This window comes from Cucurbita maxima, unplaced genomic scaffold (assembly GCF_002738345.1).
Source record: "Cucurbita maxima cultivar Rimu unplaced genomic scaffold, Cmax_1.0 Cma_Scf00003, whole genome shotgun sequence".
Lineage (NCBI taxonomy): Eukaryota > Viridiplantae > Streptophyta > Magnoliopsida > Cucurbitales > Cucurbitaceae > Cucurbita > Cucurbita maxima.
The window spans coordinates 6,272,673-6,288,818 of record NW_019272019.1 but is presented as its reverse complement, the minus strand read 5'-3'; the positions used below and the strand labels follow the sequence as shown (position 1 = coordinate 6,288,818).

The window sequence follows — 16,146 nt, the reverse complement described above, 5'->3', positions numbered from 1 at the left end:
CTTTTTTAGAAGACCTTGACCGATTTTTTCCCCTTCTTTTTAAAATATTACTTTTTTGTGAAAACATTATGAACAAATTTGAAGGAAAAAAAAAATTAATACGAATTTGCTCTCAAATTTGTCTATGTTTTTATTCATTTTTATTTTCTAAAACTAAAAAACAAAACATGAGAGATTAAATTTAATTTAATTTAAACTCCGTCTACCTGCCACCTGGCAAGGGTTCACTCGTGGGCCATAAGATGAGTGGGCTTGAAAGTTGGGAGGCCCATAAGTGGCCCAACATAAAGTCCAATTCCAGGCGTCGATCCCATCTTTCCACTCCGTGCAAAACCTGTATGAAAACTGTTTGGGGGCGTTTGAAGAATATTTGGAGCCAAAATTCAGTCACACCACAGCAAGCTCCACTGAGTAGAGGCTCCATTGAGGGTGTGAACCAACAGTCTCTGGCAAGCATACGAAAGAGAAGAATCAGACAGCAGTTTCCAGTTTCCACCAATTACACTAGAGGTCGAACTCCCATGGAATTAGGTAAACCCTAATTTTGATGTGAATGTATTGAATTTTCTCCACGAGTATGTTGCTACAAAATTTAGTTCGAATTTCTACATTTTTTATGTCCCCTTTGAGGAAAAAACACTATTCTCTTCATTTTTAAAGCTCTTGCCTGGTCCTCATCCTTCCTGATAATGCTAGAAGCTTTTCGAGGAAATTGTAGCAGCTGTCTGTACACATTTTGTAATCCTGTTGCACGTTGAGAGTGATATGCTCGCTGGGTGCTTTCTGTTTCTATAACTCGTGTTCTGACAGATGGAACAAAGGAAGAGTAAAAGTTTGATCGATAGCATCAGTGACATATTCAGCAATGGCATACATTTTGCAGCGCCAATTTCCTCCTTGAGGACGAGTGAGCTTGATCTGGTGTGTTGGCTTATCGATATTCAGCAATGGCATACATTATCGTAAACTGATTTTCCTGCGGGATTTAGTTTAGCTACGTATTTCTTTTCATGTAGGTGCGTGGTGTATTGCAAATGTTGCAAGGATTCTCCGGTTCCCTTTTTAGCTGGGATTGTAGTGGGAAGAAATTTTGTGCTAAAAGTGGGATATATGTTTCTCACCTCTCCCGATCCAGCCTTCTTGCCATTCTCAACCAATTTATGTACGCAGCGACATGTCTTCAGTTGACACAGCTCGTATTAGAAGAAATTAATACAACCGCAAAGTCAGTTCCTCCTACTTTAAGGGCGTTTGTTACATCTGTTTCTGCTTGGCTGAAGGTATGTATTCGGTGCTGTTAATTTGTCATTGTTATTGTTCCCTCCGCTCCTCGACCTAGAAACCTTATTGATTTAAATTTTGGCGTAATATAGACATGGAACTAAGAATAATTGTTTTTTTTTTTTTTTTCTTTTGGGCAGAGGCTGCGAGATTCAGTATTGAAGGAGGAGATTAAAATTCATGATGCTGGCTCTGGAACCACTCCTACTTTAATGGGTTTAGCTGGCTCTTTATCGAGGTTTTACTTCGTTTTCTTTTCTTGGTCATTCACTCTTTGGCGATACTTTCTTTCACCCTACTTCACCCAATCTTTTATCCACTTGCATCAGCACTTCCTAACGATGACTTATTTGATATCAGTCTTTGTTCAGGAGCTGAATATTTATTACAAATAGTCCACAAAGCCATTCCCAAAGTATTCTTTGAATCTAGTGGAGCACTTACCACTGCTGATTTGGCCGTTCATGTCCTTGACAGCCTTTACAAGAAGCTTGATGAAGTGTGCCTGATACAAAATGGTCAGGTTGAGAGAACTATTGTTGAATTCATTACTTTGAGTTTTTATTTTTTATTTTTTAACTTGTTCTTACTCGTACAGTCTGGGTTAAGAATTTTTTATTCATACAGGAAGAAACTTACCAAATGCTGCTTCATATATTTGTTGGAAGTTTATTGCCGTATATTGAGGAGCTTGATTCCTGGGTTTTTGAAGGAATACTTGACGATCCTTTTGAGGAGGTAAACTTTCTCGTCATTTCTTTTTATGCTTGTTTATACTTTTGTATCTTAATTCATACATCCTCCACTCGGACGTACAAATTCTCTGTTATGGAATTTTCCATGCTGGTTCATCTGCATAGCAATCTTAGGTTTTTTTAGTTAGTGTATGGTGCATATGTTCTTTGAGACCAAGTGCATGGCAATCTTATGGTTTTTGTTTCCCTTTTCACCCTTGTAAATAATTGTCTAAATTCTGTTTTTTGCAGTTGTTCTTTTATGCTAATGAAGCGGTCTCAGTTGATGAACATGATTTTTGGGAGAAGAGTTACTCTTTAAGATCACTGCAGTTGGAAGGTGAGCTCTCTTCATCAATTAAAAAGGAAGCAAATGAAAGAGAATCGATTTCTCTATCTCATTTGCTGAAGGGAAAAGACCAGTACACTGGAGGCTCTATAGCATGTCCCCTGTTTATGAAGGACATAGCTAAGTCGATAGTTGCTGCTGGAAAGTCTTTGCAGCTCATCCGTCATGTTTATGAAACATTGTCTCCTGCATCAGAAAAACAATATGGTGATGAGTTTAAAGGTAGTGCTGATTATGGAGGAAGTTTGGCAAGGCTATCCTTGTCAGAAATCTTTTGTGTGTCATTGGCAGCTCTGATTGGTGATGGTGATCGCATATCTAGATACTTCTGGAAACATGACCAATATAAACTTGAGACGGATTCCTTATTAAAGTCCCACACAAACAAATTTGAAGTAGCAAATGGCATTGGTGATTCAGCATGTAAAGAAAAACATTGGTATAGTTTATTGGTCGATGCATTGGCGCTGAAAAGAAGTGTCTGTTTGAAGTCTGGACACAAGGATGCGAATAAGCTCATTGGTGAAAGAGAAAAGAATATTACATTTGATATGAAAAATTGTTTATGCTCCTTGGAATCGTTCCACCCTGAAAATCCAGTTATGACTGTGTGCGCCACAATCCTGAAAGATAACACAAATGTTTGGAAAAGATTGAACCTGTCTAGATGTTTCAACTTGCCCCCTTTAAATGATGAGAGTTTATTGAAGGCAATATTTGGTGATGAGGACGCATCCTGTTCTGAAACAAAAGGGACAGATTTTACTTTTGGTTTCCAGTTTGATAAATACGAACACATTCATTTGAAAAAGGAAGCAAAACTGATCGAGACATTGTTTCCTTTTCCCACAATTCTCCCCGAGTTCCGGGTATTTCTCCTTTTGTGATTTAATCATGCTCTGGAGCTTGTAGCTGTTACAGCTTGGGTTTCTTTCAATATTAATTTCATTATTGGCACAGGATGATCTCCATATTTCAGATCTCTTACCCTTCCAGAAGAATAGCACTCTTCCATCAAGGGTTCTAAGCTGGATGTCAAATATTGTGCCAAGGACAATGCCACTTATGATGGTCATTATGGAAGAATGCCTTGTTGTATATCTAAGACAGCAGGTAGATCTTTGAATCTCTTAAACCGGGCTTAAGATTTATACTGTGTGTGGTTGATATTTAGATATTATCAATTGAACATAAGTACTGTAGGTGGACTACATTGGCAAGCGTGTTTTGTCAAAGTTGATGAACGAATGGAGATTGATGGATGAACTAGCTGTCTTACGTGCTATTTATTTATTAGGATCAGGTATTTGTTAAGCATACTATTATGCGATCATGATTTCTTCTTGTCAGTTTGTTTGCTTTCTGTTAGTAATAACAACATGTTTTCAGGCGATCTGCTGCAGCATTTTTTTACTGTAATTTTTAATAAACTGGACAAGGGAGAAACGTGGGATGATGATTTTGAGTTGAATACTATATTACAGGTGCAGTTTTTTTTCTCTTTATTTTTCCATGTATATCATTATTTATTCTTCCCAAAATTGTCACTCCCCCAATCCATCTTGTTTGCATAATCTAAATTTACTGAATAGTCTCTCATGGTTTTGATAAGTGATAGTAAAAATGCAACCTAACGTTTCTGAGGTATGTTATGGACTAGAACAATGAAACCCTTTTCTTAACGATGTTGAGTCCCAAATTCCCAATTTTAGTTCTTTTCTTCTGAGTGTAATGTTTACTGTACATGCCAGTGGGTTGTGCAAGTTGAAGATTAGTCTGTATGTTGTTTCAGGAATCTGTAAGAAACTCCTCTGATGGTATGCTACTAAGTGCTCCAGATTCTTTGGTGGTGTCAATTGTCAAAACTAATTCCTTGGATGGTGACGAGCATTCTAATTTAGTGAAACCACCGTCGACCCCACATAAAAGCTCTGCACATGGCTTTGGAATGGATGGGCTTGATTCACTTAAATTTACATACAAGGTTTTCCCATAAAGGGTTTTCAATTTATTTTTATGCCTCGTCTCTTACTCTGCATCTAATGTGTTCAAATTTAATTTGACTGTTCAGGTATCTTGGCCACTTGAACTTATTGCCAACACAGAGGCAATTAAAAAGTATAATCAGGTCATTCGTCTCAACTTTTGTTTAATCCACGTGTAATTTTGTTTTTGTTCAAGTTTCTTTATGTTGTCAATTGTATGTTTCATTTTATATAGGTGACAGGGTTCTTGTTAAAGGTTAAGCGAGCAAAGTTTGTTCTCGACAAAACTAGGCGTTGGATGTGGAAGGTTCTTTTCTATATTTCTACTTTATGTTTGATCCACATTATTTTTCTTTTCTGCGGTTGTTTCTTGCTTACAGTGCAAATAAATCAACCGCAATTTGTATGATCAATCATGATGAGTACATTACAAGTGTGTTTAACTTTAATGGCTATTCTCTCTTCAGGGCAAAGGCACTGTTGTAAACAATTGTAAGCGCCACTGGCTGGTAGAACAGAAACTCCTCCATTTTGTGGATGCCTTTCACCAATATGTAATGGACAGAGTAAGGTTTTCACCTTGATTGAAATTACCTATTTGGCACTCCTTTAAGCCTTGGAATCTTTTGGGCATTAGCTTAGCACGTTGCACTGTGATGCACTCTGGGATTTCAAACCAAAAATTTGTCCATTGAACCACAGTTCTATTTATTTATTTCTTATAATCATATTTCAATTTATCCTTTTTTTTTTTTTTTTTCTAATTGAAGCTGAATAATTAAAAAAATCTATGCTGAACATTCTTATTATACATGTTTGTTGTAAACCTTATGATTGATCAAACGATACCAGGTTGAATTTTTAACCAAGGTTCTTTTTGCAGGTCTATCATAGTGCATGGCGAGAACTCTGTGAAGGTATGGCAGCTGCACAATCTTTGGATGGGGTTATAGAGGTGCATGAGGCATACTTGCTGACGATTCATAGACAGTGCTTTGTGGTTCCAGATAAGCTGGTCGGTATTTTACTCTACATTTCTTCTTATGTGCTGTGCTGTCGTTATAATGAATCGTTGAAATGGTTTTAATTCTCCCATTTGAAACAGTGGGCTCTAATTGCTAGCCGAATCAATGTTATCCTTGGGTTGGCCCTAGATTTTTACTCTGTGCAGCAAACTTTGAGTAGTGGTGGAGCTGTTTCCGCAATTAAAGCTCGGTGTGAAATGGAGGTCGACCGTATTGAGAAACAATTTGATGATTGCATCGCTTTCCTCCTCAGAGTGAGTTTATACCTTCCTTTATTTTCTCCCGTTACAATTTAAATGTTAAAAAAGTTAATGAAAACGAGAAAGCTAGGTGTCTTTATGTAAAAGCCCATTTTTTGATAAGCCAAACTTTAATCAATGGATTATGGTGAACTTCCCTATTACGTATTAATACAGTAGATAATATGTTTACGTTTTACACATAAATATTGTAGGTGGTCATATTTAATATGCTAGCGTAATGCTCGATGCAGGTCTTGTCGTTCAATCTAAACGTGGGACACTTCCCTCACATAGCAGATTTGGTTACGAGAATAAACTATAGCTACTTCTACATGTCTGATAGCGGAAACTTGAGAACTGCCCCCAGCTCTGAAACCGTATCTTCCAGACTAGGGAAGACATTTATGGGGAGAACGGATTAATTTTTAACATCTTTTCTGATATTTCCTCCAAGGCTGGTTAATCCGAGTGCTTTGCCTTCATTTTTTGGAATTAGTTTCAGTGATGTTACTAGTGCTGCAGAACCTTCTGTTTGGAGATTATTTGTGAACACCTGGTGCCTTTACTGCTGCACATTGTTATATGGTACAGCTCTTCAACGTGGCGAATTTCTTTGCAGTCACCACGTTGTACTGTGGTTTTGTTCAGCAAAGGCTCTGGCTCCTTTGGGACCGCAAACGTGGGCAGATCACTTTTCCATGAAATCTAGGGTTGAAATTTAACTCGGATTTTAAGAAATGTTTCAGTCTAAATGACTTGGCGATGCCATATGATCCAACAGAAGTAAGTGCAGTACATCTCATCTTCAAGAATCTAAGAACGGGCTGAATGTATCTTCCTTGAAAGCCCCAAATTTTCATGGTTAATTCTGCAGTGTTCTATCTATCATGTTCATGGAAGAATGAATCATGGGGCTGGAAACCTGGGAACATGCTTCCTTCAACTTAACCTTTTTCTTTTCTTGTCGTGTTGCCGTGTGAAATATGTGTTCTCTAAGTGAAATATGTGTTCTCTAAGTGAGTGTCTTTGCTAATCCAAATAGTTTTGGGATTTTTTTTGGGCTTTTGGCCCCACTCTTGTAATTCTGTAAAGCAAACGAGTCTTGGAAATTTCTGCTATTTACAGTAGTTTTCGTTCGTTCCTTTTTTTCTTTTTGTAAATTTTTAAAAAAATAAAAATATATATATACACGTAAAGCCCCAAATAATAATAATAAAAATCATAACAATATGTCTAGAAAAAAATCAATAGAATTGAATGTTAATTGAGCTTTGGCAAAGTTGTTTTATTTTATCATTAGTTTTTCAAAGGAAAACTCATTAGGTTGGGCTCAAGATTTATTTGGACCACCATTGGGCTTGTACACTAACCTAAATGGGCCGAGGTACCGATCTTGCTGGACCTGGGCCGGCCTAGGATTGGACGTCTTGTTTGGAATTCCTTTAAAAGCGCTTCCCTTCATATTTTCCCGCTATATTCCCAGTTCCCACGCTTTCTTCTTCTCCCGCTTTCCCCTATCGTGAATGCACGGAAGGAAGAGGAATAGCCTTTGAGATGGAGGATGTCACGATTCTCACCATTGCTGAGCTAATCCAACGCGGTCTTCCTCTCTCTGGAACTTCCAATATTCATCGATCTTCTTCCTGCAATTCATTCCCGATAGAATTGTTTCAATCAAATCCAAGGCCTGTTCCATCAACCTTCTCATCTCCTGCGGAATCGAATCCTAGCCCTAAAGTTCTTGCTTCTCTGAAACATCCAGCCATCATCATTGGAACCCTGAATCTTCCTACCGATGCTTGCGGGCCGTCCAACTTAAAGTCTTCCTGTCGATGTCCCAGCAACAATTGCTTTCAGTTCACTGATGGTTCGGGTACTATTTGCTGTGATATACTTGATATCGACATTCGAGTGATTGGAAATGAAATTCGGGTCTTATCTTGGAATTTCATACCGTTGAGAAGAGCCGGCGGTTTCTTGGAAATTATAAAATGGGACTTTCTTTCCCCGGGCAGGGCACTTCCTCAATGCCCCGACGTCGATCCAGTTCTCTTGGATATAGGTGCTTACCCTACTTCTAACGATAAGTTAAAGCTTCGGCACTGCCTTTGTGGTGTATTAGAGTCAGTTGGTCCGGTTACTATTGTTCCGTGTACAGTAGGCCTGAGAAATTTGCAGAGCTGCAGTGAGTCCGATTCAACCGGGGGCTTGAAAAATATTCGAGGATTTATGGCTCAAATCATGATCTGTGAGTGTCGGTTATGTACTTCTAGGGAGCCGATGAGTTTACCTGACGATTCAGTTCGAGTACTTAATACTCATTCATTTGTCAAACCGACAGTTGTGTATCTTTGCGGCTCAGCGTCATCTTGGCACCCTGTCCTAACGAAATTTGTGGGAAGAGCCTTAACTTTTGGGGGTTTGAAAAAGAAGAAGGTCTCCATCGGTAAGGCCGAGTCCTGTTTGATGTATATCAGCACGGAGAACTCTTCTCTCCATCTATCTAGGTTATCTCGAATAAGGCTTCCATGTAAGACAAATGCCATCAAAGGGAAGGGAGAATGTGGATCATACACGGGTATAATTAATGGAGTATATATGCGAGGAATGCTTCTTGAGCTTGAGAACGGAGTCTGGCTTTTGTTGACCGATCATTTCCTTTCTCCACCTCATAGTCTTAGGGCGGGCGCCATTGTAAGTCATTCCTAACGTTCAATTTAAGGCAATTGGTTGCAGGCATGCTTTTCGTAATGCTATTTAATTTTTGCTTTTCTGTAGATATCTGTGCGGAATGTCCACTTTGTGAATCCTAAATTTCCTTGGTCGAAATTGCTTATACTTGGTGCTTGTGTCAAAACTAGCATCTTCGTGCAGCAATTTTCTCCATTGGAAACCAAGTGAGTAGCTTTATCTTTTTTTATCTTCATCATTTCTGTTTGTCTGATCTGTTATGGATTGCGTTTTGTGCCGAATCATGGAAATTAATGTCTATAATTCGGTTTTTTAGTGTCCTATTTACCTTTGGTTTTTCGTTTATACCCTCTGCTTTTATTCGTAATATTGATTACTTTGCAACCACGGTTTGCCTTCTCATTATTTCCACCCTCCAAGGTTCATTTCTTCACAATGGAAGTGCTACTTTAAAATATTTGTTTGCGACGCATTCCCTTTGGATGACCAAATTTTCACTGGATACGTGAAACTTCTGCAGGTGTCACGTCCTATCACAGTCAAGGTCTATGCTGGGGAAGTTTATCGACACCTTACCTTTTTCGGCTAGACTATGGTATTCAGTTCTTTCTGTTCTTCTACATAGCCTAGAAGCACGTTGATTTCTGTCTAGGTGACTTATTCGACTGGATGATTTGTTTCAGGGTATTGCTTCTTATTTCGTCTTTCCGGAAAATGTTTGCTGGTGTTTTATCAGAAAAAGAAATTTTGGGATCAAAACATGTAATATTCTTTCACTGAATTCACGCACTTTGCTCCCAGACTGTTGCCCTTTTATGTTAAAACAAACTTCCCTCGTGAGCTCATTTTGTTGGTGCAAGGTGTTTATCAGAAAGAAGGACTGGTTCAAATGTATGCAAAATCGCATTTACCTTCGTCTATTTCCCGATATCAGGTAAGCAAATTATTTTTGTTCCATGATGAATGAATGATCTCTGTCTTTGTAATTCTTTGATACCATTCGCTATTCCTTGTTTCTACTGGCAGCATGGATCAATGATGAAGCTGTACGAGCATGATTCATGTGGCTGTGGTAGTGAACCGTGGAACATTAGCCTTGAAACTGTAAGTTTAGGTTCAATGTGTCTTTCTTTGTTCGTTGTCTGAATTAGTTTGTCTTTAGGGTCACATCACATACGATTTCCTGCTTCTTGGTTTCAGGTGGTACCTCTCTCTCTTTTAAGTTTCTATTGTAATTTTACGTGTTTGAGGGCCATAATGTTGAAAAACAAAAGAGTTATTATGTACGAATACAACCAGCTTGATCACTTCAGACTTCTATCATGTGGAGGTAGATCTTCTCATCAGACAACTAGGAAAATTTATCGTAGTGAAGACATTGGCTTTCTTCTGGTTGGCAGTCTGAAGGTTGGTAAATTGTCTTGATTCTTTTCATCTCAAATGTAAATTTTAAAGCTGAGTACCTACAGTGTCATAAACGAGGTTTTAGATTCTTAACTAGGATGAAATGAAGACTCCGTATGCAAATTTGAAATTGATATATCAGTGTTCATTCCGTTTCTGCAGTAAAGTAACCATTTTTTTTTTTTTTTGGGTGTTATGTTCTTATTGTGATAATTTTTTCTATGTTCAGATAGGTTTTTCCTTTTTGAAATATACATTAATGCAAAATGTTTTGTTAAATATAGTTTTGGTGAAACTATGCACTTCAGCCTATCTAATTAAGCAGTAATTATGCAGATTTCCACGTATTCTGGAAGATTGCAGTTGGTTGATGCAACTGGAGGTATTGATGCTATGGTACCTGATCTTCCGTCAACTTGGAATGTCAATAGCATATATGAGGTAAGTGTTGTGGTCGGTTTTAGCTGCTTATGGTTGGTGATTGTCGTTTGTGCCTACGATGATTTTAGATTTCTTGCTGTGACCTCTGTCCATTTTGGTCTTTCAGGTAACAAAATATATTGTGGTCATTGAAGGCATTCCACAAATGGATAAGTATTTGACCAATCAGTCATTCTCATGCCGCAGTTTTCTTCAGAGCATCTCGTTGGAAAGAGATCTTGGCATAGCAATTTATGTTTATTTTCAATACAGAAATGCAACCTGCAAAAACCTTCCCTCATATTCTTGCGTTGAAAATGGGTCTGATCTTGAGATATTCGAAGGTGGAACTTATCACCTTCTAGAAGTAACACACAAGTTTCCTATGTTACGAAAGGTAGAGCCCAATATCTTTTTCTCATTTGAGGCTTTTTTATACCTCTAATTAAGGCTTCTGTTCTGTCACTCAGAAGAACACTGCTTTACTTCTCAAATATCCAATTGAAAAGTTTTTCTTTAAAAAAATTATCTTTTTTCCTCTATCATTGTTTTATCTTTTCTCCTCTATCATTGTTTCCATAATTTATAGCTCATATGGTATTGACAATGTTAATAAGACTATGGACAGAAGAAAAGAGAAGATTTAGTTGTGGCATTAGTTGTTCCATTAAAAAGTTATATCCCTCAATTTGTCTTGGTAAATGTTTTTATGCGCATCTTCCTCCTAGTTTTCAGGCAAACATTTGGCACCAAACACATCAAGCATGTTCGTTGAGGCTGTCCTCCATCCTTGGAATTTATTTCTTACTGAAAGAGATAAAAAATATTCAACAAAGGCTTCAATGAAGCAGCTGAGGGAAGATACTGGAACTGCAGATGATCAGAAATATGTTGATAAGAGACTTAAAATTGGCCATCCATCTAGGAGGCTTGAAGGCCCAGATATGATATGTGACTTTGATGAGTCTAGCTGTAGGCTTAATGGTTGTTGCACTTGTTACAAAGGATCTAATGAGGAACAGAAATGCTGCAACTTGAGCCATCACAGAATTTCTTGTGCAGCTACGGTTAGGAGTTCAGATCATAGTAGCCAATACATGTTAGGTTTCTTATACAACACAAAAAGCAAATCAAGTAGTGATGATGGTTCCAGAGTTGGTGCTCAACAGATTTTGTTAGAGATTCAACCTGATAGTCTTTTGAAATATCAGGTGTGTGTTATCATGGCACAATTATTACCTTCTCGCATACAGATTACTTTTTCTTGACCTTTTCTATTAGTATAAAGGCAATAATATGCTTTCATCAACATTTCAGTTCCTGCAGATTGGCAATTACTACATCACAAAACGTAATAAAGATCATTCTTTATTCAACATAGAGGAATGCAATTATGTCAACAGCCAAAACTTTGTTATAACCTCAAGTACTCATTTATGGAGCATCTCATTCACTTTTGATAATGATATCCTCCATAGCATTGAATCGAACAACACTCAGTTCAATGACTTTCCCATCTGTGATGGTGGAGTGATTTCAGAAGAACAAATTGATTTGCATAATGGATCCTTTTCGGATATCCATCTTCATATTCCTGCAAATGCAAAAGATATTCTGGTGTTTGATCTTGAAAAACAGGAAGAAAATTCAAACCAACCAATTTTAAGACCTGAAGAGATCGGCAAAATTTCTCCCTGCTATAGAGATGTGACATCGTCGGACATACATGCCTCTGTTATCCATGGATCTGACTGTCTGTTTCCTGAAGGAAACTTATCCTCTGCGGAAGGTCATGTTGTCGCAGTGCATGATCTTCATCAAAGTTGCATTGATTCTGATTTAAAATGTCAAAGTATTAAAGAAGGTAGCCAGTGCAGATTCTTTGTGCGTTCCGAAAGCACTTGTATTCATCTTCTGGTGGAGGACCAAATTGTATGTCTCGCTGTATCATGCTCTCTGCACTTTGTTTTCCTATATTATGTACAATCTACACTTCAATGCCAAATGTTTTCTGGGTTTTTATTTTCTAGGTGAAAATTTTTGGTTATCTGAAGAATCATGCTTTACCTGTTGGATTTGGACCTGGTGTGAGAGCAACTTTCCATCGAGTACTAGAACTTGGGTATTGTACAAATTTATATTCATATTCCTCCACTAGTGATGCTTAATTCTCCCCGTTAACATTATTCTTCATACTGTGAAAATGCCTCTGACACTGCATGTGTTCATGAATAAATCTCCTGCATGTTAGTCCTCTTCGTTGACTTTTTTTTTTTCTTTTTTTTTTGTACTTTCTAATAATGGGAGTGGGTATTTTGTGAGAAGTGAACCATAAAATTCCCCTTATTTTGCCAATCTTCTGACTACACCACCAAAAACTGTCTTCTGGTATGACGTGATAAAATCTTCCATTGCTACATGATAAAAGATTGTTTTCTAACAGATACACCATTATGGTTAAATTGAAGGACTGCATTATAAGGGTCGCGATCTAGATTCATAAACCACCTTTGCTTCACATCTTGATTTATCAGGGTTTCTACTGAACTGACCTTTAACGTTGTTGTATTTGGAGTTTGTTCTCTACATCACTAATTTACTATAAGTTCTTGATGCACAATGCATTATCGTTTCTCTCTCTCTCTTTCGTACCATTTTTCCACCCTATAGTTGTTTGGTCATTGTGATTTGTCAATTTTGTAACTTACGGAGGGGGTGCAGTGTGGATGTTGAAATAATTGAAAAATATTCTGTAGCTACATGTTCTCAATTTTCAATATGCTGTCTATCTCGACTTGTGTTATGATCTCTATATCTTGCTTGCATCTTGTCATAATATAGTCCTTTTCTTCTTTCTGATTACTGAGTTATTGGAATACCGTTTCTTAAACGTGATAGTTATTCTTGGTTCCGCAGGGATCTACGGAGATTGATGTTGACTCCGCTATCTTTCATAGATATCATTTCTTTCAGTGTACTTGATCATTCATTTATTGAGAAGAATCCCGACTCTATCTCATATTCAGACACTATTTCTTTGCAACTATTTTCTGAACTGATTCACTCCTCCCATTGCGAGTTAACAAAGTTCCGTTGCAGAGTAAGCTCTGCAGCCCTATTTCTCATGAGATTTGTTGCTTTAGAACCGCCTCTTTTCATTTTCCACTAATATCATAATGTTCCAGATCAATTATGTAAATCATTGTCTCAGCTTATCCTATGAAAAATGTATGAATCATAGCTTCATTGTGGTTTATTTTTAATTTTTTAATCTTTGAACAGGTTGTTGCTGTCAATTTTCTAGTCCTGGAGAAGAACATTGATCACGTCAATTTGCAAGATGAAATGTCTCAAAGGCAACCTCTTGTAAAGATTCCTCTTGCTGGATTCATATTGGGTCAGTTCCATATCTTCTAGGAAATATCAATATCGTGCAACTCTGAAATTTAGTAGGTCTCATTCTGGTGAAGCTATTCACTGATCAAACTTATATTTACAGACCTTTGCAAATGGAAATTGGTATAATTTAACAATGTTTGGGTCACATAGTTTACCTTCCGTTCTGATTTTTATCCCTGTGGAGAAATCTTGCTAATTCTTTGAATAATTATTCTATCTGCTGAAATTTTCATGCACAGATGATGGTTCATCCAGATGCAACTGCTGGACTAGTGGTGAAAGAGCAGCAGCCTTGTTGCGGCTGCACGATCCACTTCCACATTTAGCTTTTATGAACATTGACTGGACATTAAAATGGACTGGGATGACTCGTAACTCCCGCGCCACTGCAGGCTATCATCTGGGCAGGGTTCTGAAGAACCATGGTAGAATTATTGTGAGAAGTTGCGGGTCAATCCTCAATTCTTATCAAGACCTTGATATTTCTCTTGCTTCGGATGATACTCTCAGCAGTGCAGATGAGAGTCTTCTCAAGTTCATATTAGTGAATTCATGTCTTGGTGCCATTTGGGTGAGTCTATATCCCATTGCTCCATGAACTCAAAAATTATCAATTGCCTTGACGTGGTAAAGCGTCTTCTTTACTTGGCCAGTGTTTGTATAATATGTTTTGCACTTTTGTAGACTCTCATTGGGAATCAGTTGGATTCAGATGCTGTTGGAAGTCTGTTAAAGGAACACATAATGGAACCAGGGTTGATGCAGTCACAAAATATATGGGTGACGGATGTTTATTGTACAAATGCTCTTAATGAGGCCAGGAATGCTATCCTTGAACTGGCGAACAGTTGATGGTCTTATTTGTCTGCAACCAGAACAGCAGGTATAGCATGACTTTATTCTTTCCCTGCCATTTTTTTCCATATCATTATATCCATACATTTTTTTAATTTGTTTCATTCCCTATATGATTATTTCCAAATATTTCCTTACATGCATTGCCTTTCACATTGTAATATGATTTTATTTCCGTCTCATTATAAGACATTACATATATTTATTTTTCTTGTACCTTTTTATTTCATATATATGTAGCCATTTATTCGATTGATATTTCTTTTATTACTCTAATCTGTTGGTCGGTTAAGACGATATTTTGTTCAGTCATCCTGCTTTATGTGCTCACTAGTCTAATATTTGTTTCTTTCAAGATTTTGTTCATGAAATTCTTGTGGATGGGGTTTTCTAACCACGGGTTTATTTATTCTGCGTAGGCCATTAATACTGACCATAATGTACTCTCTTAATATGCTTTTTCCAGGATTTCCAATACTTAAAATGAACAATGCGGAGTCATCTCTACAAAACCGAATAATTCCCTCATGGTATTGGTACCAAGGACCTTGGTGCCTGTCGGTCAGTGTCCATCTTATAACTTAATGACCTTGTTCGTTTTTTTCCTTGCTACTGATTAGTGAAACACTTACAACTAACCGATGGCCTAATAATCAATCCCCTCATATTTTGTAAGTTCTTGATCATACATAAGTTACATATTTTGATATTACTAAACATGCTTTTCGTTTCCAAGTCTGTAGATCTTAATATTTTTCTGACTACTAAGTGATATAAAAGTAATGAATTTCAAATGGCCTAGGAATTAGAGTTCACTTAAGATAAAGCCCCAATCAGTTTCTGTTCTTATAGTAACCTATCAGTCTGTGCAATGCTTTACATATGCTTCTGCACTCTTTTGGTTAGATTGGTAAATTTAGAGCAGTAAATATAATGAGTTTCAGTTTGCATATTGCAGGGAATTGCTCCTGTAAGCCATTTCCGCTATGGCCGGCCGTTAGCCGAGTTAGTGGCTCTAAATTGAGTTCAAATAACGCACTTGAGTTGTCAACTGCAGCACGCCAATAAAATAGCGAAGGCCACTTGATGTTCTTGCAGTCAAGTCCAGGTAGGCCTTGCTCTTAGGCCATGACCAGAATAGTGAATTAATGTATGGGTATTAATAATTGGAGTTTCGCTGTAGTTAGAACTGTGATGACAGACCAGCCATACTGGCTTGAAAAGGACGGATCGTCTGTCCTTCTGTTGAGTTTGAAACAATAAGAGCTCCCACCAACACAAATTTGAGGTTGATGAGCCCGCACAGGACAAGGAGCGAGCTACCTCCACAATTGAGGTTTGTATGAGTTTATGTTTATTTAGATGAAATAAAGTATATGTTCCTAATTGAATACATACATATTAAATTAGTATTAAATGTAATGTAAATTAAATTGAAGGGTAAATTAGTCAAAATATATGTAAATTTGAATTCAAGAAAACCCATCAATTTTGATGGGAATAAAAGAACGTCTAAGATTTCCTTTTGGACTATGGAATTGGTCTAGAAATGTGAAAATAGTATTATTTAGAATCTGTCCTTCTGCCTAAATTATTTTGAAGGTAACTAATACCATATATCTTCACGATTTTATTCTATTTTCTGTCTCTTATTCTGTTCCTTTTCTTTTGAACGTTGGGAAGATAGAGGGAAAATAACTTCTTTTTTAAGTAAATTATATATATGTATATAGTTTTCTCTTACCAAGCATAACATGGAGT

General features: G+C 37.3%; 2 protein-coding genes across 5 annotated transcripts; both read left to right on the top strand.

Moving 5' to 3' along the window:
- Positions 1-322: 322 nt before the first annotated feature.
- LOC111476527 (gamma-tubulin complex component 5-like) lies at positions 323-6,757 on the top strand. Its single transcript, XM_023120224.1, has 17 exons — positions 323-531; positions 811-921; positions 1,017-1,280; positions 1,422-1,519; positions 1,642-1,804; positions 1,909-2,019; positions 2,268-3,233; positions 3,325-3,477; positions 3,568-3,667; positions 3,754-3,848; positions 4,157-4,348; positions 4,436-4,492; positions 4,585-4,656; positions 4,817-4,915; positions 5,233-5,364; positions 5,455-5,628; positions 5,868-6,757. The coding sequence occupies exons 2-17, from the start codon at positions 811-813 to the stop codon at positions 6,036-6,038; spliced, it is 2,958 nt and encodes a 985-aa protein (XP_022975992.1). The 5' UTR covers positions 323-531; the 3' UTR covers positions 6,039-6,757.
- Positions 6,758-7,109: 352 nt separating this feature from the next.
- Positions 7,110-15,918, top strand: LOC111476801 (CST complex subunit CTC1). Of its 4 annotated transcripts, none has more exons than XM_023120615.1 (19): positions 7,110-8,310; positions 8,395-8,513; positions 8,828-8,902; positions 8,991-9,069; positions 9,179-9,241; positions 9,334-9,411; positions 9,508-9,714; positions 10,048-10,152; positions 10,259-10,528; positions 10,860-11,342; positions 11,449-12,063; positions 12,162-12,253; positions 13,048-13,231; positions 13,414-13,528; positions 13,770-14,101; positions 14,215-14,413; positions 14,852-14,946; positions 15,344-15,493; positions 15,573-15,918. In XM_023120615.1, the coding sequence occupies exons 1-16, from the start codon at positions 7,171-7,173 to the stop codon at positions 14,380-14,382; spliced, it is 4,125 nt and encodes a 1,374-aa protein (XP_022976383.1). In that variant the 5' UTR covers positions 7,110-7,170; the 3' UTR covers positions 14,383-14,413; positions 14,852-14,946; positions 15,344-15,493; positions 15,573-15,918. The 4 variants fall into 4 exon arrangements, with proteins under 4 accessions (XP_022976383.1, XP_022976382.1, XP_022976380.1 ...); XM_023120614.1 differs by having other exon boundaries at positions 15,569-15,918; XM_023120612.1 differs by having other exon boundaries at positions 15,344-15,918.
- The last annotated feature ends 228 nt before the right edge of the window (positions 15,919-16,146 follow it).

Bases quoted from the DNA above. Each gene is read 5' to 3' on its own strand.
- LOC111476527 (XM_023120224.1), top strand. From the start codon at position 811: ATGGAACAAAGGAAGAGTAAAAGTTTGATCGATAGCATCAGTGACATA. The intron at 3,849-4,156 runs GTGCAGTTTTTT...ATGTTGTTTCAG, and splicing joins AGTTGAATACTATATTACAG to GAATCTGTAAGAAACTCCTC. The intron at 4,657-4,816 runs GTTCTTTTCTAT...TTCTCTCTTCAG, and splicing joins CTAGGCGTTGGATGTGGAAG to GGCAAAGGCACTGTTGTAAA.
- LOC111476801 (XM_023120615.1), top strand. From the start codon at position 7,171: ATGGAGGATGTCACGATTCTCACCATTGCTGAGCTAATCCAACGCGGT. The intron at 9,242-9,333 runs GTAAGCAAATTA...TTCTACTGGCAG, and splicing joins CGTCTATTTCCCGATATCAG to CATGGATCAATGATGAAGCT. The intron at 12,064-12,161 runs GTATGTCTCGCT...TTTATTTTCTAG, and splicing joins TTCTGGTGGAGGACCAAATT to GTGAAAATTTTTGGTTATCT.